Source organism: Nycticebus coucang, chromosome 22 (assembly GCF_027406575.1).
Source record: "Nycticebus coucang isolate mNycCou1 chromosome 22, mNycCou1.pri, whole genome shotgun sequence".
Taxonomy (NCBI): domain Eukaryota; kingdom Metazoa; phylum Chordata; class Mammalia; order Primates; family Lorisidae; genus Nycticebus; species Nycticebus coucang.
Genome location: NC_069801.1, coordinates 53,808,273 through 53,832,716, shown reverse-complemented (window position 1 = coordinate 53,832,716; position 24,444 = coordinate 53,808,273). Strand labels below are relative to the sequence as shown.

At 43.8% G+C, this 24,444-nt stretch overlaps 1 protein-coding gene across 1 annotated transcript in view; it reads left to right on the top strand.

Annotated features, from left to right (window-relative positions):
- FYB2 (FYN binding protein 2) overlaps nucleotides 1-24,444 on the top strand; it is a 131,636-nt gene that overhangs the window by 23,185 nt on the left and 84,007 nt on the right. Inside the window, exons 2-3 of the mRNA XM_053575563.1 lie at nucleotides 20,703-21,447; nucleotides 23,669-23,830. Of these exons, the coding sequence (XP_053431538.1) occupies nucleotides 20,703-21,447; nucleotides 23,669-23,830 (907 nt within the window). The remainder of the gene's footprint in view (nucleotides 1-20,702; nucleotides 21,448-23,668; nucleotides 23,831-24,444) is intronic.

Sequence of the window (24,444 nt, the reverse complement as noted above, 5' to 3'; positions counted from 1 at the left end):
AGTGAAGGCGCCGTCATCCCCAAACCCGCTGAGGCCTTCCTGTCCCGCTCCCAGTGCTGCTCCATCACAGCAGGACAGCAGGGTGACGTCATGCTCTGCTTACATGCTCATCTTTTCCCAAGGGACCATGAGCCCCAGGAGGGCAAGGCCTGTGTCTGTCTTATGGTAGGCATACAACAAAATAGTTGTTGGATGAATCTGGGAACAGAGGAGTGAAGAGCCTGTCATTAAGGAAGAAGAACGCTACAGCACAGTGTTCCTTTTAAGACATCATGGGCTCTGGCATTGGAGTAAGGTTCAGATGGTGGTTCTAAGCAGAAGATAACAACCAGCTTCAGATAATTACTATTGTTACAGCTACCATTTATTATACCAGGAGCTGAATAATTGTTTTACTTGTTTCTTCTTTAAAACACAAGGCTCAGCACCCGTAGCACAGTGGTTATGGTGCTGGCCACATACACAGAGGCTGGAGAGTTCAAACCTGGCCCAGGCCAGCTAAACAACAATGACAACTGCAACAAAAAATCACCAGGCATTGTGGTGGGTGGCTGTAATCCCAGCTACTTGGGAGGCTGAGGCAAAAGAATCACTGAAGCCCAAGAATTTGAGGTAGCCATGAGTTGTGATGCCACAGTCCTCTACCCAGGGTGACATAGTAAGACGCTGTCTCAAGAAAAAAAAACCCCACAAAAGTATAATTCCAAAATCCAATAAGCTCTGAAACCCACTAATTTTTCATAACTCTCTTGGTATCAAAAGCCTACCTGACCCAATCCGAGACAATCTCTGGTCTTTATTTATTCCACATTAGATGAACATTAGTATTAATACCAATTAGTATTTTTACTGCAGAAGTAATAGTGTGCTCCTTGGACCACACTGGGGTTTACGTATACAGAATTTGTAAAATTCTACAATCGGAGAGGTTTCGAATTCTAACGTACACCTGGCCTAAGAGTTTTCTGGAAGAGTTGTAGACCTAAATTAGTGCTGCTGTGCAGACACTGACATTACATCTTAGCAAATCCAAGTCATTTTCCAAAGAAAGAGAAAACAATAAAGACCAAGGCTTTGTGAAGGGAAGGGTGCAGATGGAGGGGGCTGTACAGTGGCGGGTGGGCGGGGAGGCTCTCAGACATGCTGGATGCTGGGAATACGACCGCAGTCACGCACCCCGTAACGAGGTTCTGGTCAATGGATGACCACACATAGGAAGATGGCCCCATGCAATTAGGACACTGTATTTTTACTGTGCCTTTTCTGTGTTTGGGTATGTTTAGATACACAGACACTTGCCGCTGTTGCCTACAGTACTGAGCACAGTGACATGCAGTACAGGCTGTGGCCTCGGAGCAGTGGCCATAGCACACAGCCTGGTGTGCGGTAGGCTGTGTAAAAACCTCTGTGATGACCACACAGTGACAAAATCTCCTAACAGTGCGTTTCTCCGGATGTGACCCCTGCGTTAAGCAACACGTGATTCTATTTGCACCGATGCCCAGGTACTACTGGAATTCTTGTCTGACAGTTCCAAGGCTCTTTAAGTAGTGATGGGCGACAGAAAGTCCCCTGTGGAGAGTAGGTAGAAGTGACTAGAAAGGCAAAGCGACCTAATGTTAAATTCACCAAAAGTCTGCCTGCACTAAAGCATCTTCGCTTTCTTATTGCCCAGCAAAGGTAACTAAGATCCTTTATTCCTTCTTTGAGCAAAGGGTTTGAAGGCCCTGACTGAGAATGGCTTCTGGGAGGAGCAACACTTTCTCCTCCTGACCCCTCAGTCCACACTGACCTGCTCTGACCTGCTCACCTGCCTCCCCTGCCTCTGCCCGGGCTGTTCCTTCAGCCTAAAAGTTCTTCAGAGCCTTTCTCTCTCTAATGGAAACCAAAGTATCTGTCCATCTTATATCCTTTGGGAAGGATACTCTGAGCGGGCCGGCCTGAACTTACTCTTCACTGCACGGTACTTCCTTGGAGACCATCCATAGCAGCAGGCGTCAGTAATTGTTCACGTCACTGCCTTCATGGAAGGGGGATCAAGCATTTTGAATTACTCTGGCTCAGCCCTCAAACTGAAAATACAGTGATGGAAAGATACAGTCCCTGAGCTGAGGAAGATGAAGCTCAGTGGCAGAGACAGACCAGTCAGCGTGTGGTAAGCACAGAGACAGAAGTGAGCAGAGGGGGGTACATGACCCCAATGTGGAGAGGCCAGGAGATTCAGGAAGGCAGAGCCTTGAAGGAGACGGACCTGAGTAAGTAGGGCCCTGTAGGATTCTTGATTTAATAATTACAGGGGCAAGTTTACACCCACGGCAAAGCTGCTGTTCGTTCGCGTCTCTGGTCACGCCACAGGGCCCCCCACTGCGAGCTCCTGCTCACAGTATTTAAGGGACTTCACTGTTTACTGAATCAAACTTCATTCCTTAATTTGGGCTCCTACTTTCTGCACGCTCTCACCATAACAAATAAATTCAGCTCCTAAAAGACATTTTATCACAGGGACAGTATTGATGGCTGCCCAGTTCAATCTACGTGCCCATCAACACGTGACTGGATTAGGAACCCGCGGTGCATGTGTATCATGGAATACTGTTCATCCCTTTAAAAGATGGAAATTTACATCCTTTGTGACAACCTGGATGGATGTGGAGAACATTCTCCTAAGGAGTGCAAGATTGGAAAAACGAGCATCACATGTACTTAACACCAATTAGAAACGAGGAGATTAACAATTACAAACCCTCAGGAGAGAAAAATCTCAAACTCAAAAAGGAGGGCAGAGCGGCGGGGCTCAGTAGCTTCTCACCCATGGGGTACAAAGCAGGGCTATCTGGCACACTCCCTGGGGACGCAACTACAACTCGGATTTTTACCTGTCATATGTAAATTATATAACCTAATGGTTTGTATCCTCATATTAATCTGAAATTTAAAAAAGAATGGAAAAAAAAAAAAAAGTCGAGCTTCTATACACTGTAAGGTAGAGAGGAGCCGCTGGCAATTCCATTCTGTCTTAGGTACAGATAAACGGGAGGAGGCGCGCTTGACCAGGGTCGGAGTTCCAGGCGCCTTTCATGCCTTTAACCCATATCTAGACACAAATAAATATGAAGTGGGTGGGAGGCAAAAGAATTGACATACACACCCGAGAGGGATTACAGGGATGGCCCATCTAACCCGGGCGTGCGGGGAAATGAAGGCAAGAGAGGAGATAAAGAGAAAGTGCTGAGGCTCAGGAGACACAAGAATTGCTGGAGTTGGGGTGCCAGGCTGGGCAAGTGGGTAAGACAGGAGGGCGCGTCCTCGAGTGGGATACTTGAAATGGGCATGTTGGAGCTGGTCCTTTTGTCAGTAACGACAAAGTTAGAGCGTATCGATGGAAACGCATGGCTGAATAGGGTGAAGATCAGGTCGTCAGGAGTGAGGCCAGGACACGGGATTGTCCCCGTGGATTCAGAGTTAGCTGCTGTCAGGGCAGTGGAGATGAAGAGGATGCCAGGGGCCGACATCTTCAATCTCAGAGGACTCCCGTCTCCATGGGCCTGCTCTTCACGGGAATAGGCACTTTTGAGGAGGGAGAAATGATGTGAAGGCAGCAGGGAGGAGCTGAGGGAAGGGGACAGGAATATGGCAGGAGACAGCAGCCTGGGAGAGCTGTGAGGGAGACTCCAGCTGGAAGGAAGTGAAAGGTGGGGGGCATGGACTAGAGAAGACTGAGGACCTGAGGAATTTTGCTGACCCCTGACTGAGTTGCAGAGAGGCCCATGCTGACCCCTGACTGAGGAGGTCAGGGAAGGGTCAGGAGTGGGATTCAATGGGGGATGCTGTAGGATAAGGCCCCGTGTGAAGGGCAAGGCGGCTTTCTGAGGATGCCCAAGGCACGCGGTGACGTGAGGCACCATGGCCTGGTGTCTTTGGGGAAAATGAGACATTCTGCCACTTAGGGGACTGCACAGGGTGCTGTGGAGAGGGAGGCTTGGCGGCCTTACCCGGGCCATGCAGGACCCTCTGGGCTGCCTTCACAGTCTGCAGGGCAGTGTCCTGGCTGGGGGAGGAGCATGGGGTATGTAGCGCTGCAGCTGCAGAAGGGGCAGACAGGGAGAAAGCTTTGTAGCCCTTAACCGAAACCTTGAATAGCTCCACACAGTGGGTGAGCACGTTAGCCCCAAGTTACAGGTGCAGAGAGATTTAGTAGCTTGCTCAAGCTTGCACATCTAGCACAGCTGGGGTTTTACTCAGACTCACCTGAAGAAGAAGAGTCTCATTTGACCTGACAGGTGACAGCCAGGGAAGTGGGGAGAGGTGGAGGCATCGGGTGTGAGGCCTGCTCCGTATACCTGTGGGATGGATGCTCCTAACCTTTCCATCCCAGGTCAGTTCCCAGGGCCAGTGGGAGGATTTCAAACAGCACATCTGTGCTCTGTTGCTCCTACCCCTTCCTTAGGTGGCTTCAGGACTAATCCTTGATACCAGGAACGTGGACTGTTCACCATTGTGATGGTAGTGATGATCTCATGAAAGCCTTGTTGTTTGTGAAGGGTGACTCAGATGCTATTTTTAATCGAGTTTTACTTCTCTCTATTTTAGGCTGGATTTAACAGCTATGACTTCCTCTCTCCCTGGGCTCGCAATTCCTTGGCTTTTGCCACCCTGTCTGTTCTTGGGATTTTGAGTTTGCCCACTGCGTAAGGCTCTCGTGTTTGCTTACTAGGAATGGCATATTCCGATTTATGACGCACCATTGCCACTGGTGTTGCCAATGTTTCACCCCTGAGAGGCAATAGTCAGAATGTGCAGACATTTGGCAAGGAGTATGCATCAAAATAGCATGTTCTTGGCTCTGAGCCCATAGCTCAGTGGTTAGGGTGCTGGCCACATACACCAAGGCTGGCAGGTTCAAGCCTGGCCTGCTAAACAACAACAACAACTGCAAAAAAGTATATGGGCATTGTGGTGAGCGCCTGTAGTCACAGCTACTTGGGAGACTGAGGCAAGAGAATCACTTAAGCCCAAGAGTAAGAAGTTGTTGTGAGCTGTGACACCACAGCACTCTACTGAGGATGACATAGTGAGACTATCTCAAAAAACAAAAACAAACAAAAATAGCATCTTCTCCTTTTAGAACTTATTTTAGGCATTATTTTTATCACCGTATTGACATACTAAGGCACTACAAATGTATCGAGCACCTGCAGTCCCTGTCATGGCAGCTTACAGAGCAATGTGACAAAGGCCACTGCATCTGTAAAGCAGAGAGCTGTGACTCGGTGGAGGGTTACCTACCAGCTCGCCGCCTCTGGGAGAAGCAAAGGGTGAAGCAGCTGCCTGTGCCACAGGACATGGGATTTGACACAGAATTCATTCTCATTTGCAAATTTATCTTGAAAGGGTATAACACTAAATTGTTATTTGGTTCTGTATTTTCATATCACCTTTTAAAATACATCAAGCCAGAACTACCTTGAAAATCCAAGCGACACGGCTACAGTACCCATGAAATGTATTAAAAATGTTTAAAATATGCCAATTGTATTAGATTCTAAGTTTTGCTCTTCTCAGTATAAATAAAATGCCTGAGAGGGTGTTTTTTAAAAGCCAATCTAAATTGGTTTCTTGGGTTGTTTCCAAAAGTGTGATTAGAGCTACACTTTTTAAATGTAGTTTCTAAAGTAAATGTGAGATATATATATATATAATGTATTATAAAGCTTTTATGAAATAACAAAGGAATTGTACATAGGAGCTACATTTTGTAAATACGGTATGTTAGCAGAACAGTTAAAAGCACGCCTGAAGTTATGTAGACTTGTGTTCATATTCCTGTACCCCTTTCTAACCATGTAAATGAGGGAAAGTTACTGAACTTCTCTGGATCTGTTAGTCCACGTGTAAATGGCTCAGTGGAAATGCCTGCTTTCTACTGTTATTGTGGAGATTGATTAAGGTAATATACAAAAGGGTTGACAGAAGAATGAAGAGGATAGAAAAGAGAGGAAAACTCTCCCCAAGAAGCTAATATTATAGAATTTATGCTCGTACAATCAGATATTAGCTTGTTGCAAAAAAAAATTAGCTGAAAATCTTTCCACATCCACCAAGTAAGTTCCTGGGCTTAAAGCAACAGTTTCCACACCTTTTGGTACCAGAGGCTGGTTTCACGGAGGACATTTTTTCCACGAATGTGGGTGAGGCAGAACTCAGGAAGAGATGTGAGCAGCAGGGAGCAGCTGATGGCTGTAAAAACAGATAAAGCTGCTTAGCTCAGTGGCTGGTCACGCACCCCCTGCTGTGTAGCCCGGTTCACGGTTCATGGAAGATAATTTCTCTACAGCAGACAATTTTAGAGCCAGAGGTCGGGGACTGCAGGTTTAAAGGGTCCAGGGTACAGCACGAGCTTGATTCCCAGCTTTGACCTTTCCTTGCTGTGACCTTGAATACATGCTCCCATACCCTTGTTTGTATCCTGGGAATATGTTGGATTTAAATGAGCCGATGTATTTGAAGTGCTTAGAATGATTTCTAGTTATAGTAATACCATAAAAATGTTTGCCCATTTTTGCTTTTACTGTCATTATTGCATCTTAGATTCCTGTAACATAAAAATTGAGAGGTGTTTGTTTGATGGAATCTTTTTCCCTAGTGACTAAGTTCCTCTAAATATAATAATACCACCCTTAGAGAGCTGGGATTCAGACTTATATGTGTTACACCTAGTTCTCTCTGTTCTTTTGAAATATCAATGCCTTTGTTTTTCTTGGCTGGTGGCTACACCCTAGGTTAATTTCCATATCAAAGAGACAAACTCCTTCTGTTTAGGGGACATCACTGTCTTTCATGTAGAATTGTTCCCATAATAATCTTTGGAATCATTTTGGCCTGTACTTCCCAGATGAGGTATTTGAGGCTCCTCCAGTACAAATCAGAAGTGCTCGGGCTGTTTTCACATTATAGCACTTAGATCCTTTATTTTTTTATTTTTATTTTTATTTTTTTTGTAGAGACAGAGTCTCACTGTACCGCCCTCGGGTAGAGTGCCGTGGCGTCACATGGCTCACAGCAACCTCCAACTCCTGGGCTTAAGTGATTCTCTTGCCTCAGCCTCCCAAGCAGCTGGGACTACAGGCGCCCGCCACAACGCCCGGCTATTTTTTTGTTGCAGTTTGGCCGGGGCTGGGTTTGAACCCACCACCCTCGGCATATGGGGCTGGATCCTTTATTTCCATGGACATTCTAATCCTCCCTCACAAAGATGACACAGGAAAAAATTTTAAATTCTGTACATAGTTCATGTACAATGTGAACCTGCTAATTTTTAAAAATATTACAAATACTCATTCACCGATTCATTTATTCACCAAGCTTTTGTGAGCCACAGGGCTGATACTTGGGATACCAAAATAAATGAGATTCTGTTCCTCTCTTAAAGGGATTCTGAAAGACTTATAAATGACGGATTCATTCTTTCACCAGATCTTTTTTGAGCAAATATGCTTCTAGGAACTGGTGTTACAGCAGTGAACAAATAACTGTAATAGGGCAAAGTGCCTGTTCTCAAAGAATTTACCTTCTGCCTGAGGGAGAGAGACAGTGTGGTGGGTGCTGACAGGTGCTATGCAGAAAAACAAAGCCAAGATATCTGTATTGGTCCAGGTTTTTTTGTTGCAGAAAACCAAATCTGTTGTTGCCAGTTTGAACAGAAAGGAATTTTTGATAAAATACTCTAGGAATTTCCAGGAGGACTGGGGAGTAGCTCGGATGTTGCAGTTAAGGGAAGTCCGATTGTCCCAGCAGCAGCCCACCAGTGCTGCTGGTCACTGCCTGGCAGGGGACCTCGGCATAGATGTGCCCCACAGGATACCCTCTCTTGAGTGGTAGTACCCATGGTTCTTTTTTTCCACACCTCCCACGGATGCCTCAGAGCACCTGGGAGACATAGCTCTGAGCATTCCAGGTTGCATGTCAGGGGAAATTCTCTGGAAAGAGTTGAGCGAGCTAGGCTACACCCAGGGTTAGCAGGTAAAGACGACATTTCCCATAGTATGGTCACAAGAAATTATCAGACACTGCGTCACCTGCTCCTCAGCAACCCTCACCACCCGCTCTGAAGAATAGGCCTTTAACTTGGAGAAGACTTGGCCTCTACTTTCTTTTCCAGCCTCACAACCTGAACCACGGGGCTCCAGTGTGGTGAACTGCAATTTCTCCCCATACACATGCCGTTTCGTATTGCCAGGCCTTCTTCGTCCTCACTGGTCTCTCTCTCCAGACTGCCTCCTCGTGCTGTTTGCTGACTGTTTTAGCTGAAGCATCCTCTCTAGGAAGCCTCCTTGGCACCCCCACATTGCAACATGAGCCTCTTTTCTATGTTCTCGTGGTAGACTGGTGCCTCACACTTAATAACTTCCTGCATTATTTTAAAACAATCAATTCATGTCTGTCTCCCTCATCCTCTGAGTTTCAGAAGGTCAGAGACCGCCTTGTCCATCTTCATAAGCCTAGCCCAGTGCACCACTGGGCAGCCTATAAATATTTTGACATGAATTGAATATTGAACAGGCAGGAATTCGCAGGTTCAAGCAATGGGGAAAGTGGGTCTTTGCAGGTAGAGGAAAGAGCATACTCAGTGCTACGGAGATAAGAAAAGGGCACAACAGGTTTGGAGAAGCGTAAATGCACGATGTGTCTGGAAGAAGCAGGTGGCGGGGGGAGGAGGATGGGTTGGTGCCAGGACACAGAGGGGGCTGGGATTAGGGTGGGTCTTACGTGCACACAAAAGAGCTTATTTAAAAGCTTTGGGGAAGCCAAACTGAAGGATTTTAAACATGTAGGGGACTTACACAATCAGATTTGGGTTTTTTTTTTTTTTTTGTAGAGACAGAGTCTCACTTTACCGCCTTTGGTAGAGTGCCATGATGTCACATGGCTCACAGCAACCTCCAGCTCTTGGGCTTCCGCCATTCTCCTGCCTCAGCCTCCCGAGCAGCTGGGACTACAGACGCCCGCCACAACGCCCAGCTATTTTTTGGTTGCAGTTCAGCTGGGGCTGGGTTTGAACCCACTACCCTCGGTATATGGGGCTGGCGCCCTACTCACTGAGCCACAGGCGCCACCCCAGATTTGGGTTTTTAAAGAGGTTTTCTAACAGCTGGGTAAACAGTGGCTTAGCGGGGCTCAGAGTAGAAGCTGAGACTCCATGAAGAAATCACTCCCAGCCATAAATGGGGGAGAAGTGAAGGCACTAGATGGGCTCATGGCTGCTGAAATTTAAAATCAGCAGGATTTGAGCACCAGAAAAATGGAGCATAGTTTCTACCAGAAGGCCCGTTGGCCATCTCCCAACCCATCCCCATCCCACTTGCCTCGTACTCTCAACTCTGAGCTCCCACCCATGGGTGATAAATAATAAGAAACAATGCATCAAATCTATCTGCCATTCATGACAAGGAGCATAAAATGTATTAAATCATAGCTGTATACATTAATGCATTTATGGGGTACAATGTACTGATTTTATATACAATTTGGAATACTTACATTGAACTGGTTAACATAGCCTACACCTCACTCTCTTAATTCTTGTGTTAAGACATTTATACTCTATACATAATAGATTTGCCATATACCCTTGCAAAACGCACCATAGGTGTGGTCCCACCGATAATCCTCCCTCCAGCCATCCTCCCCCTCTCTTCTCCCTTCCTTTTCCCCCTTCATCTTGGGCTATAGTTGTGTTTTATCTTTCATATGGAAGTGTGGGTGATTATATATTGGTTTCATAGTAGAGCTGAGTACATTGGATACTTTTTCTTCCATTCTTGAGATACTTTACTAAGAAGAATGTTTCAGCTCCATCCATGTACTCATAAAAGAGGTAAAGGCTCCATCTTTTTTAAGGTTGTATAATATTCCAGGGTGTACATATACCATAATTTATTAATCCATTTGTGGATCAATGGGCACTTGGGCTTCTTCTATGACTTGGCAATTACAAATTGGGCTGCAATACTGCTGCTAGAAGGGGCCTTGGAGATCCTCTAGGCCAAGACCTAATTGGATATATACTGAGCCACAGAAAAGGAATGACTTCTCTACTGTACCTCTTTAAACCAGTGACGGGCACCCAGTCACTATAGCATCACCTATTTCATTCTCCATGTAGCACCTGTCTCTAATGTTTTCTTGCATCTGTGCTTATTTTCTGTCTCCCCCTGGCATTAGAAGTAATATTGAAGACCAGAATCCTTGACTGTCTAAAAGAACCATTTTGTCTAATAAGGAGACACTTACTGAACATTTGTTGATGGAGGAATGAGCCAGGTATGATCAGATTTGTTCCTGCCTGAACGTGTGATCTTTGCAGAGGACCTTCGTTTGGGGGTCATCAAATCCATAATTTTGAGACTAAAATCTACTAAGCAGTAATATTGTATAGCAGTTCATGTGCTTTCTCACGTGACGAACTAAAAATATTCATTATTATATTACTTTGAAAATATACACTGACAAATTCACACCCATTAGAACAGTGGTTCTCAACCTTCCGAATACCACAACACTTTAATACAGTTCCTCATGTTGTGGTGACCCCAACTATAAAATTATTTTTGTTGCTACATCATAACTCTAATTTTGCTACTGTTATGAATTGTAATGTAAATATCTGATATGCAGGTTGTATTTAGGTGACCCCTGTGAAAGGGTCATTTGACCTCTAAAGGGGTCACAACCCATAGGTTGAGAGCCGCTACGTTAGAATGTCTGCTATAGGCCAGGCACAGTGACTCACACCTGTAATCCCAGCATTCTGGGAGCTCAAGGCAGGTAGATTGCTTGAGCTCAGGAGTTCAAGACTAGCCTGAGCAAGAACAAGACCCCTGTCTCTACTAAAAATAGACAAATTAGCTGGGCATGGTAGCAGGTGCCTGTGGTAGCAGCTACTTGGGAGGCTGAGGCAGGATTGCTTGAACCCAGGAGTTTGAGGTTGCAGAAAGCTATGATGACATCACTGCATTCTAGCCAGAGTAATGGGAAGACTTTTTTTTTCTTTGAGACAAAGAATGGCTACTATATAAAAAAAGAAGTGTTGGTAATGATGTGGAAAAGTTTTAACCCCTGTGCATTGTTGGTGGGAATTAAAATGGCACAGTTGGTATGGAAAATAGCATGGCCATGCCTTAAAAAGTTAAAAATAAAGGCTGGGGACAGTGGCTCAACCCTGTAATTATAGCATTTTGAGAGGCAGAAGTAGGAAGATCGCTTGAGACTAGGAATTCAAGAGCAGCCTGAGCAACTGAGCATGACCCTGCCTCTATGAAAACAGAAAAATTAGCCAGGCACGCACTCACAGTACCAGCTATGCAGCAGGCTGGGGCAGGAGGATCACTGGAGCCCAGGAATTTGAGGTTGCAATGAGCTGTGATGACACCATTGCTTTCTAGCCTGGGAAATAGAATGGGACCTCATCTCAAATAATAATAATAATAATGCCCCCTGCTGGATAGAGGCAGAGAGCAGTGGCCTGGCTGAGCAGATACAGACTTCCTTGTGATTTAGGCAGGTGCAAACCTCTGGAGTATCTGCTCACTGGAGACAACTGACTGGGTCACAGCCCTGCGGAGGCTAGCAGTGACTGGGTGTGACAGAGCTGCAAGGTGGGGAAGGAGGTATCAACCTTCCCAGACTAATCTATTTGCTGAGTGGGTCCTGTGGACTTCACAGAGCACCGGACCAAGTCATATTTGAGTTGTCACCAGACTCCTGCATTCCAGTTGCCAGAGACCTTTCTGTTGCCGATTGATTTGAACCTTTTGAACTGAGCCAATCGCCTGAGGACTATTCAAGTGGTGCCCTGGGTGTGTGGTTGTAGGAAGGTTCAATTTTCCTTTTCCAATTGTTGCCTGTTGGGGGCGGGGTGACTTAATTGTTTGTATTTCTCCTCAGCTGATACTTGAACCCAGAGTAACTGCTTCACTAGGAGTGAACAGAGACCAGCTGAAAACAAGACAAAACCACTTAGCCCCACCACATCAAATAGGTCCCCAAATCTCAGGCCATAGCACTGCATGGGTCCTCAACAAGGCTCCAGGGGAAAAATCAAACAGTGTAAAGTAATCATGGGGTGCAATCAGTGGAAAAACTCTGGTAACATGAATAACCAGAATAGATCAACTCCCCCAAGGAAAGATATGACAGATATAACTGAAGATTCCATTCATAAACAGCTGACCGAGATGTCAGAAATTGAATTCAGAATTGGATTGCAAACATAATTAACAGAATGGACAAAAATTTGGAATTAGAAATTCGAAGAGCAATTTAAAAGTCAGAATTAGACATTTGAGGAGAAATTCAAAAATTGTCTCAAGAATTTAATGAATTTAAAGACAAACCACCAAAGATTTTGATGCACTGAAGCAAGAATTCACAGCCCTCAAAGAGCTGAAAAACACAGTAGAATCCCTCAGTAACAGAGTGGAGCAGGCAGAAGAAAGGATTTCTGACATTGAAGACAAGGCGTTTGAACACTCCCAAACTCTCAAAGAAGAAGAAAAATAAAGAGCAAAAACAGATTATTCTCTCAGACAGCTCTGGGATAATTCAAAGAAGGCTAATATCTGCCTCATTGGAATCCCTGAAAGTGATGAAGTGGCCTCGCAAGGCACAGAGGCCGTTCTCCATGAAATTATGAAAGAAAAAATTCCAGATATGTCAAGAGATTCTGAAATCCAGATAGCAGACAGTTTCAGAACCCCGGCACGACTCAATCCGGATAAGACATCCCCCAGGCATATCATAATTAACTTCACTAGTGTCAAAATAAAGGAGAAAATTCTGAAAGCAGCTAGACACAAGAAATCTATTACCTACAAAGGGAAGAATATTAGAATGACTACAAATCTCTCTGCTGAAATCTTTCATGCCAGAAGAGGGTGGTCATTGACTTTTAATCTCCAAAAGCAAAATAACTTTCAACCCCGGATCTTGTATCCAGCTAAACTGAGTTTCATTTATGATGGAGAAATTAAATACTTTAATGACATTCATATGTTGAAGACATTTGCCATAATCAAACCAGTTCTCCAGGATATTCTCAGACCTATCCTCTATAATGACTGCCCCAATCCTCTACCACAAAAATAAACTCACTCAGAAACTTTTGATCAAACTCCAACTTCCACAATGGCGAAAGGATTAAAATTGTCCACTGGACTTTCGAAAAACTCGATACCCAAAACCAGACCTATCAATATTCTCCATTAATGTGAATGGCTTAAACTGTCCTCTAAAGAGGCACAGGTTAGCTGACTGGATATAAAAACTCAGGCCAGATATTTGCTGCATACAAGAGTCACATCTTACCTTAAAAGATAAATATAGACTCAGGGTGAAAGGATGGTCGTCCATATTTCAGGCAAATGGTAATCAGAAAAAAGCGGGTGTTGCAATTCTATTTGCTGACACAATATAGGCTTTAAACCAACAAAAGTAAAGAAAGATGAGAATGGTCACTACATATTTGTTAAGGGTAATAATCAATATGATGAGATTTCAATTATAAATATTTATGCACCCAACCAGAATGTGCCTTAATTCATAAGAGAAACTCTAACAGACATGAGCAACTTGATTTCCTCCAGCTCCATAATAGTCGGAGATTTCAACCATCCTTTGGCAGTGCTGGCTAGATCCTCCAATAAGAAGCTAAGAAAAGAAATTTTAGATTTAAACCTAACCATCCAACATTTGGATTTAGCAGACATCTACAGAACATTTCATCCCCACAAAACTGAATACACATACTTCTCACCAGCCCACGGAACATACTCCAAAATCGATCACCTCTTAGGTCACAAGTCTAACCTCAGTAAATTTAAAGGAATAGAAATTATTCCTTGCATCCTCTTGGACCACCATGGAATAAAAGTTGAACTCAGTAACAACAGGAATCTGCACACTCATACAAAAACATGGAAGTTAAATAACCTTATGCTGAATGATAGCTGGGTCAGAGATGAGATTAAGAAGAAAATCACCAAATTTTTGGAACAAAATGACAATGAAGACACAAATTATCAGAACCTCTGGGGTACTGCAAAGGCAGTCTTAAGAGGCAAATTTATAGCATTGCAAGCCTTCCTCAAGAGAATGGAAAGAGAGGAAGTTAACAACTTAATGGGAAATCTCAAACAACTGGAAAAGGAAGAACATTCCAACCTCAAACCCAGTAGAAGAAAAGAAACAGCAAAAACTAAAGCAGAATTAAATGAAATTGAAAACAAAAGAACTATACAACAGATCAATAAACCAAAAAGTTGGTTTTTTGAAAAGGTCAATAAAATAGATAAACCTTTGGCTAACCTAACCAGGAAAAAAAGAGTAAAATCTCTAATTTCATCAATCAGAAACGACCAAGACGAAATAACAACAGACTCCTCAGAAATTCAAAAAAATCCTCAATGAATATTATAAGAAACTTTATTCTCAGAAATATGAAAATCTGAAGGAAATTGACAAATACGTGGAAGCACTTCACGTTCCAAGACTTAGCCAGAATCAAGTGGAAATGTTGAACAGGCCCATATCAAGTTCTGAAATAGCATCAACCATACAAAATCTCCCTAAAAAGAAAAGCCCGGGACCAGATGGCTTCATGTCAGAATTCTACCAAACCTTTAAAGAGGAACTAGTACCTATATTACTCAACCTGTTCCAAAACGTAGAAAAAGAAGGAAGACTACCCAACACGTTTTATGAAGCAAACATCACCCTGATCCCCAAACCAGGAAAAGACCCAACAAGAAAAGAAAATTATAGACCAATATCACTAATGAATATAGATGCAAAAATATTCAACAAGATCCTAACAGAATCCAGCAACACATCAAACAAATTATACATCATGACCAAGTTGGTTTTATCCCAGGTCTCAAGGCTAGTTCAATATCTGTAAATCTATAAGTATAATTCAGCACATAAACAAATTAAAAAACAAAGACCATATGATTTTCTCAATTGATGCAGAAAAAGCTTTTGATAATATCCAGCATCCCTTCATGATCAGAACACTTAAGAGAATTGGTATAGAAGGGACATTTTTTAAACTGATAGAGGCCATCTACAGCAAACCCACTGCCAATATCATATTGAATGGAGTTAAACTGAAATCATTTCCACTCAGATCAGGAACTAGACAAGGCTGCCCATTGTCTCCACTGCTCTTTAACATTGTGAAGGAAGTTTTAACCATCGCAATTATGGAAGAAAAGGCAATCAAGGGTATCCATATAGGGTCAGAAGAGATCAAACTTTCGCTCTTCGCAGATGATATGATTGTATACACCAGGGATTCTATTACAAAACTTTTAGAATTGATCAAGGAATACAGTAGCGTCTCAGGTTACAAAATCAACATCCATAAATTGGTAGCCTTTATATATACCAACAATAGTCAAGCTGAAAAAACAGTTAAGGACTCTATTCCATTCACAGTAGTGCCAAAGAAGATGAAATATTTGGGAGTTTATCTAACAAAAGATGTGAAAGATCTCTATAAAGAGAACTATGAAACTCTAAGAAAACAAATAGCTGAAAATGTTAACAAATGGAAAAACATACCATGCTCATGGCTGGGAAGAATCAACATTGTTAAAATATCCATACTACCCAAAGCAATATACAATTTTAATGCAATCCCTATTAAAGCTCCACTGTCATACTTTAAAGAACTCGAAAAAATAATACTTCGTTTTATATGGAATCAGAAAAAACCTTGAATAGCCAAGACATTACTCAGAAATAAAAACAAAGCAGGAGGAATTATGCTACTAGACCTCAGACTATACTATAAATCGATAGTGATCAAAACAGCATGGTACTGGCACAAAAACAGAGAAGTAGATGTCTGGAACAGAAGAGAGAACCAAGAGATGAATCTAGCTACTTACCATTATCTTATCTTTGACAAGCCAATTAAAAACATCCAGTGCGGAAAAGATTCCCTATTTAACAAATGGTGCTGGGTGAACTGGCTGGCAACCTGTAGAAGACTGAAACTGGACCCACACCTTTCACCATTAACTAAGATAGACTCTCACTGGATTAAAGATTTAAACTTAAGGCATGAATGTATAAAAATACTAGAAGAGAGTGCAGGGAAAACCCTTGCAGAAATTGGTCTGGGCGAGTATTTTATGAGGAAGACCCCCCTGCGGCAATTGAAGGAGCTTCAAAAATACACTACTTGGACCCAATCAAACTAAAAAGCTTCTGCACAGCCAATAACACAGTAAATAAAGCAAGCAGACAGCCCTCAGAATGGGAGAAGATATTTGCAGGTTATGTCTCCGACAAAGCTTTAATAATCACAATCCACAGAGAACTCAAACGTATAAGTAAGAGAAGAACAAGTGATCCCATCACAGGCTGGGCAAGGGACTTGAAGAGAAACTTCTCTGAAGAAGTCAGGCGCATGGCCTACAGACATGTGAAAAAATGCTCATCATCTTTAATCATCAGAGAAATGCAAATCAAAACAACCTTGAGCTACCATCTAACTTCAGTAAGATTAGCCCATTTCACAAAATCCCAAGACCAGAGATGTTGGTGTGGATGTGGAGAAAAGGGAACACTTCTACACTGCTGGTGGGAATGCAAATTAATACATTCCTTTTGGAAAGATGTTTGGAGAACACTTAGAGATCTAAAAATAGACCTGCCATTCAATCCTATAATTCCTCTACTAGGTATATACTCAGAGGACCAAAAATCACATGATAACAAAGATATTTGCACCAGAATGTTTATTGCAGCCCAATTCACAATTGCTAAGTCATGGAAAAAGCCCAAGTGCCCATCAATCCACGAATGGATTAATAAATTGTGGTATATGTACACCATGAAATATTATGCAGCCTTAAAGAAAGATGGAGACTTTTAGCCGGGCGTTGTCGTGGGCGCCTGTAGTCCCAGCTGCTCGGGAGGCTGAGGCAAGAGAATCACGTAAGCCCAAGAGGTGGAGGTTGCTGTGAGCCATGTGACGCCATGGCACTCTACCAAGGGCAGTAAAGTGAGATTCTGTCTCTACAAAAAAAAAAAAAAAGAAAGATGGAGACTTTACCTCTTTCGTGTTTACATGGTTGAAGCTGGAACATATTCTTCTCAGTAAAGTATCTCAAGAATGGAAGAAAAAGTATCCAGTGTACTCAGCCCTACTATGAAACTAATTTTTGGCTTTCATATGAAAGCTATAACCCAGTTATAACCTAAGAATATGGGGAAGGGGAGAGGGAGGAGAGGGAGAATGGGTGGAGGGAAGGTGATAGGTGGGATTACATCTTACAAGGGTACATGTGAAACTTAGTAAATGTAGAATATAATTGTCTTAACACAATAACTAAGAAAATGCCAGGAAGGCTATGTTAACCAGTGTGATGAAAATGTGTCAAACTGTTTATAAAACCAATGTATGGTGCCCCATGATCACATTAATGTACACAGCTATGATTTATTATTAATAAAAATAAATATATAATAATAATTAAAAATTGAATTACCATGTGATCCTGTAATTTCACATTTTGGAACATACCCCCAAAGAATTGAAAGCAGGATCTGAAAGGATATTTTTACATCTGTATTCACAGAAGCATCTTTTATGACAGCTAAATGATGGAAGCAGCCCCGAGTCCACTGATGGGTGAATGGATAAATAGAATGTGTTATATACATACAATAAATATTACTCAGCCTTAAAAAGGAAGGGAATTCTTGGCTCAGCACCTGTAGCTCAAGTGGCTAAGGTGCCAGCCACATACACCAGAGGTAGCAGGTTCAAATCCAGCCCGGGCCTGCCGAATAACAATGACAACTACAACCAAAAAATAGCCGGGTCTTGTGGTGGGCGCCTGTAATCCCAGCTACTTGGGAGGCTGAGGCAAGAGAATCACCTAAGCCCAGGAGTTGGAGGTTGCTGTGAGCTGTGATGCCAGGGCACTCTACCCAGGGTGAAAGCTTGAGGCTCTGTCTCAAAAAAAAAAAAAAAAAACAAGGAAGGAAATTCTAAAACATACTACAACATGGCTAAACCTTGAGACCATTGTGCTAAGTAAAATAAGCCAGGCACAAAGAACAAATACTGTCTGATTCTACTCAGATGAGGTATCGAGAGTCAAATTCATAGAAACATAAAAAAGAATGTGGGGGCAGAATGTGGAGTTGCTGTTCAACGGGCATAGAGTTTTGGTTTTGCAAGATGAGTGCAGGAGATCAGTTCAGAGCAATGTGAATCTACTTAACACTGTTAAACTGTAGCATTAAAAACGGTTAAGATAGTATATTTCACCCTATGTGTATTTCTCCACAGTGTAAGTGGTACACATCTGTGACCTCATTTGATCCTTATAATAATTTTGAATGGTTGTTAGAAATGTAAGTCCCATTTTACAGTGAGGAAAACAGGCCAAGAGGAGTGAAGGGAATTGTCCCCAAAATATAACTAGAAAATGTGTAAGTTGAGCTTTACATTCACATCCCCCGATTCCATGCCCAGTCAGGGCTTTTTCTGCTGCAGAGGAGAAAAGTGTAATTGAATTCCCTTGTTTTCTGGTTGGAGTATAAGGAATAAGCCCTGGGCAATTTGTGTAGAGAGCCTTGCATGTGGGAGGGTGTGTGAGAGGGAGCAATGAGAGAGAAGAGAGAGGGCAGGCGAGGTCCCAGACACCAGCTTCATGCTTCTTGTCGGACTCCCCTCCCTCCCTGAATCTTTGGAAGGCAGGTGTGAGTCAACTGTAAACACAGTGAGAAAAGATCATCCAGTGTTGACCCAGGTGGCAAAATCAAAAGTCACTGCCATGGAGATGGTCTGTGTATGTGGAATTAAAAACCTTGAAGATGACTGGGAGAAGAGAGTGGCTCTTACTTTTTGAAATGGTTCCAATAAATGACCTTCTACCTCTTGTGAAGGCAAAAAGTGAGAAGATGCACTCATGAAAATAAATGAGGTCTGGTGGGAGAAAGAGGGAGGGTGGGAAAGCCTGGGACGGGAGAGTAAACCTTGTATCTACCTGGCTGGGACCCCTTGGCAGCTGACGTCCTGTATAATCCCAGCCACGCTCTTCCTCTGCCCCAAGGGCTGGGCAGCCATCACTACCATGCTTTTCATGATGGATTTCAGCAGAATTTAGAGAGAAGAACATAATCTCTTAAAGGGAGTTAAGAATACAAGAGGATCATCTTGCCCCTTATAAAGAGGTTTCATTTATCACGAGTAACCTATTGTGTGTCGGGCACTGTCCTGGGTACTTTACATATGGTAACCCTGATCCTTCCACCACTTAACAACTTATTTTTATGGTAGGTCTTACAGGGAAAATTACATTTCCCAAAATATTTACCTAGGTAGTAAAGAGCAGAGTCAGAATTCGTTTTCTTCTTCTTTTCTTTCTTTTCTTTTAAGATGTTGGGGGCACATACGTTTTGTTTACATAATTTGTTTTCTGCACATACTGAGTCAAGGTTACAAGCATGCCCCCCACCCAGACAGCCTGCACCAAGCCCATGAGGTGTGAATTTGCCCAAGCCCGCCTCCCTCCCTCCAGCTTCATTTTCACTGAGATTTACATCCATATGTTCACTTAAGTGTTGGCGGGTCAGTTCCAACCTGGTCTTCAGTACAGGTCTTTGTTTCTCCAGTCCTGTGATGTCTCACTTAGAAGAATCATCTCCAGTTCCATCCAGATTGTCACAGAAGATACGAGTTCCCCATTTTTCTTCATGGCTGAGTAGTACCACATTTCATTAACCCACTCATGTATCGGTGGGCACATGGGGTGTTTCCCGGTCTCTGCGATCATGAAATTGTGCTGCTATAGAGGTTCAAGGGCAGAGTCAGCATTTGAACACAAGCCTGTCTAGCTCCAAAGTTTATTCTTTACTCCATAGTGTTAAGTTCGACAGCCAAGGTACAAAGAGCTTTGGAAGCGTCAAGGAGTCTGGGAAGAAGTTTGCCACCCCTGTCATTGCAGGGGAAATTTTGATGGAGAGGTGGGCATGGACCTGCAAGAAAGCAGTGGACGAGTAGATGGGAATGCATTTTTTTTTGTTTGTTTGTTTTTTGCAGTTTTGGCCGGGGCTGGGTTTGAACCTACCACCTCCGGCATATGGGGCTCTACTCCTTAGAGCCACAGGACCCACCCTGATGGGAATGCATTTTGTGAGGCAGGAACAGAAAGCAAAGTGGAGGTGGTGGGGATTACAAGATTTCTAGACAGTCCTAAACAGTCCTTTTGGGGTTATGAGTAATTGTGCTGGGCTACGTCTGAAGATCATAACTCCACCAGCTTTGGAACTAGTCAGGACCACATTACAAAAAAGCTTGAATGCTGTATGATGCAGCTTGGAACTTACTTTTATGGAATGGGGAACCATCAGAAATTTGCGTCCGGGGTTTTTCTGCAGTTGTGAGTATCATCTAAAAGTATTATCTGCTCTTTATAGGCTATGAAAAAATTAAACACACCTCAAGTGTTTTAAAGAGAACATAATCGTTTTCATTCCCTCTCATGTAGATAATAGCGCTACTGGTTAATATTACCCAGTAGGCTAAGTATTAATAATTGTATGACGTTAGCAGTGAAGTCAGTTAATCATGCTGGCTTTTTTCCTGGAATAATGAGACAATATTGTTTTCTTTTATGCTTTAGAAAGGGGTAAGAAACTTCGAGGAACTTCGAGCCAAATTTCAAAATCTTGATGCTCCACCTCTTCCAGGATCTATTAAATTCCCAGCCGGTTTTTCTCAAAAAGGCGACCTTGGGAGCCCACAGTCAACCCAGATTCTGGCTAACAGGAAACCGCTGGCACCCAACCAAGGGCAGCTTCCACCATGTTCCAGTGGCGAGTCCCAGCCTCTTAGACCCCAGAAAATGAAGCTGGCCCAGATGAGTGGAATTCAGAAATGTTCTAATTCTCCAGGAGCTCTGGGAAATTCTGCCGTGAGTTCTGCAGTTGATTCACAGAAGGCTTCTCTGTTGTTAGACATGGATCCATCAGACGCTGAGTTACCCAATGAGGAGACAGTAACGGTGGCCAGTAGCTTTAGAGAGAAGCTCCAGAACTGGGAGAAGGTCTCATCTCAGAGAGGTGCAATGTCATCGACCCTTCTCCGGGCCACTTGTGAAAGTGAGGCCCTCCGTGTGGAAAGGCAAAAAGGCCTGGGACTTACTGCCAAGGAGTTAAGGGTCAAGGTGGAAGTCAAAGGAGCCCAGACTCTTCCTTCCCAGAGGCACTTGCTGGCCCAGAGAAAGTCACTCACTGCCTCTGAAGATCCCTCTATTCTACTCTCTCCACATGGGAGGCAGAGCCAGAAAAATCCCAGGCCCAAGAGAAGCCTGGCAGGAGGCCTGTGCCAGCCTATCTACGAGCGTGAGCTTGCCAGCCAGGCCCCAGGTAAGTTCAATTAGAAAACTTTCTGGTTTTCTAATTTAGAGCCTGTTCACTTGGGGCAGTCATCCATGTACATGAACTGGGCATTGTTGCTCCAAAATTCAGTATGAATATTCTAGGGAGGCTATCTGCTGCATTGTAACCTCAGATTTAAGTAAAGTGCTTAATCTCCCAGAATTACATTGTGAGATAGTTTGACCGAACTTGCATTGGAATCCTAGCTCTACTTCTGACAAGTTGGATGAACTTGGGACACACACATATATTAAACTTCTTAGAGGCTAGTCTGCTGTCTTATACACCAAAAGCAATTTTCAATCTATTGCTAATCTTCTGTCTCAGGATGTAGCACAACTATTTCTCAGGCCAAAAACCTAGGAGGCAGGCTCTAGTTTTTCCCTCCTCCTTCTCTGCATTGGATTCTTGAGCAAGCTCCTGGTTCTACCACCAAAGTATGTTCTGAAGGCCTCCCTCTGCCCGTATCCACACCACCAGTATCATCTCCATGGCATCAGCCCCCCAGTCTCATACTCTTCCCCTCTTGTACTGTATTTTCCTCCTTCTAAATCCCAAATCAGATCACATTGTTCTGCTCCGATCAATTTACTCCTTACCCATTTGCCCTCTCCTCCGTCACTCTCTTGCTTTTCCTTAGACCATGCTGCCTCTACCCCAGGTGTCTGCCCTTGTCAATCCCTCTGCCTGGGGCAACCTCCCACCAGGTCTTTGGTGTTTCGCGGCATCACTTCATCAAGGGCTGTGCTCAAGTGTCACCTGCTCTGAGCTGACCTCCTTGATTACTTGATCTAGAGTAGTTACTACACTCCCGTCACACCTCTGTTGTCTTACATGAAATGAGGTAACCCATATAAACGGCTCAACACAAAGCCTGGTAAAAGTCAGGAGCCCAGTTAATAAGTGATGTTAATTTTCACTATGTCTTCGTTCTAATTTGATAAACACTAACCTTTCTGACATTGTAACTTATGATTAAAGCCTAAGAAGAGAGGCACTTTGGCTCTGCCTGAGCTTCTGGAGATATAATTCCCTGCTGGGAGAGGAAATAGGGTAGGAAGAAAGCTTTCCTTCCCTCTCCCAACTTGTAGAGGGGTTTACAGGGGAAGTTCTCAAAGCTACATGCGAAGTCCTGGTGCACTTCCATAGTTTAGCAGGGATGGCCCGTGTAGCCAACTACCATGTTATGTAAGCCAAAAAAAAATCTCAAGGCACTTGGATTATTTAAGATTTTATGCTATTTTCAGTGGAAGAGGCAGATATAATTTTCATACATAATATTGGAATTTCTGCTGCAGTTGAATTTATGAGTGTAAAAGAATAAAATATGTAAACTCAGAATTCTCCTAGAAAATTCCAGGACACAAAATTCACAGGTGCCTGGATACTACCCAGCTGGTCTTAAAGCCAGTCCCAGGCTATGAGCCTTGGAAATCAGAAGTCAATTCTCACTCCTCGTTCTGGCCCCCTGTTAACTTGCACATCACTGGTGCTTGAGGAATCCTCCCAGTCAGTAGTCTTAGTCCTTCTCCTCTGAAGTAGGCCTGGGCTTGGTGCTGGGAGACCAATAGGACATAGTTCCTGCCCATGGGAACCCATGTGTAATGAGAAGATTAGCCCAATGTCTCCAATATGCCATAGCACCGAGGTAGTGCTATTAGCAAGGTGCTTACAGGGATAGAAACAGGGAGCGGTTAATTCTGGCCTTGATTTCTGATACAGATAAAATAAAACTTTCTAGAGGAGGTGCCTTTAGAGCACAGAATTAATTAAATAAATGAATTAAATAAATAAAAGAATGAATTAAAGTTTGACAAGACAGGGAATAGCATTTCAAAACCAAGAATGGCATAAACAAAATCTTTGGTACATGGGCGCCTTTTAAAGCAAAGTAAAAAGCCAATGAAATGCATGAAAAGTGTTTGAGCTTAAGGTCAGGGAAGCAGGATGTTACAGGATAACAAGGAAAGAATCTAGACGCACAGGTGTGGCCAGGTGGGGAAGACATGGCAGAGGGGAGTGACCAATGTCTTGCTGTCACCAGGGTGGCAGCCTGGTGACTAGCTGTGTCTGTGTATTGCTCAGGGCTCACGGCTGCTGGTCAGAGAATAGGGTGGAGGAGAGAGAGGCAGAAAACCAGGCCATTTCCCCCGACAAGCTCAGAAATGGAAATAATCATAATGTCCATTGTTTTACTTTCTGTGCTCAGAGAAACAGCCAGATGTCCGGCATCACCACCTCCCCAGAACGAAGCCACTGCCTTCTGTCAAGTCCCTGGGTCCTCCTCCCCCAAAGCCTGCGAAGCCCCCTGTCGTGAGCCTCCAGGCCTTCCAGAGGCAGCCAGCCGCTATTCCCAAGACCCGACGGGAAGGTAAGGAAAAGCCCAGGGCCCCACATGTGGCCAGAGCCCGTATTCCCCGTAACCTCCCTGTCCACATCACCTCCCAGGTGACAACACGCTACTGTTTCTCCGTGGCCTTGGACATCCATCATTGCTCATTCTCAGAGGCCGTGGCAGTTTGCCCGTGAAATGACAACTCTGCACACTGGGCCCTTATCACTCCAGGGCCAGCCCACTTCCCCTGAGAGTGGTGCACTGGATCACTGGGAATCTGGCCAAGAGGGAAAAAATAGAAAGTCTCTGAGCAGCAGTGAGCCTTTGTGTTTCCTGCAAAGCCTGTGTATTGTCAACACAGTTGGTGTAGAATGGGGAAGGGAGGAGGGAGGGAGGAGGTGTGAACTTGACCTGGGAGTCCCCTCAGACCTCTGTGATCCGCCTTAAAGTAATTAATTGAAGACACTCTCCCCTGGAGCCCCTGGTCCTTCCGGCATGAAGCATCCCTGGAAGCCATATTTCTGTGTTCTTTCTGCGCTCCCTCTGCTGTTTAAAGGAACATGCGTCACCCCTCCCTGTTTCCACCACAGGCTGATCTCGTTGACATTTTAAACACCCCAGCTGATGTTCACTCTAGTGAGACAGGGGAC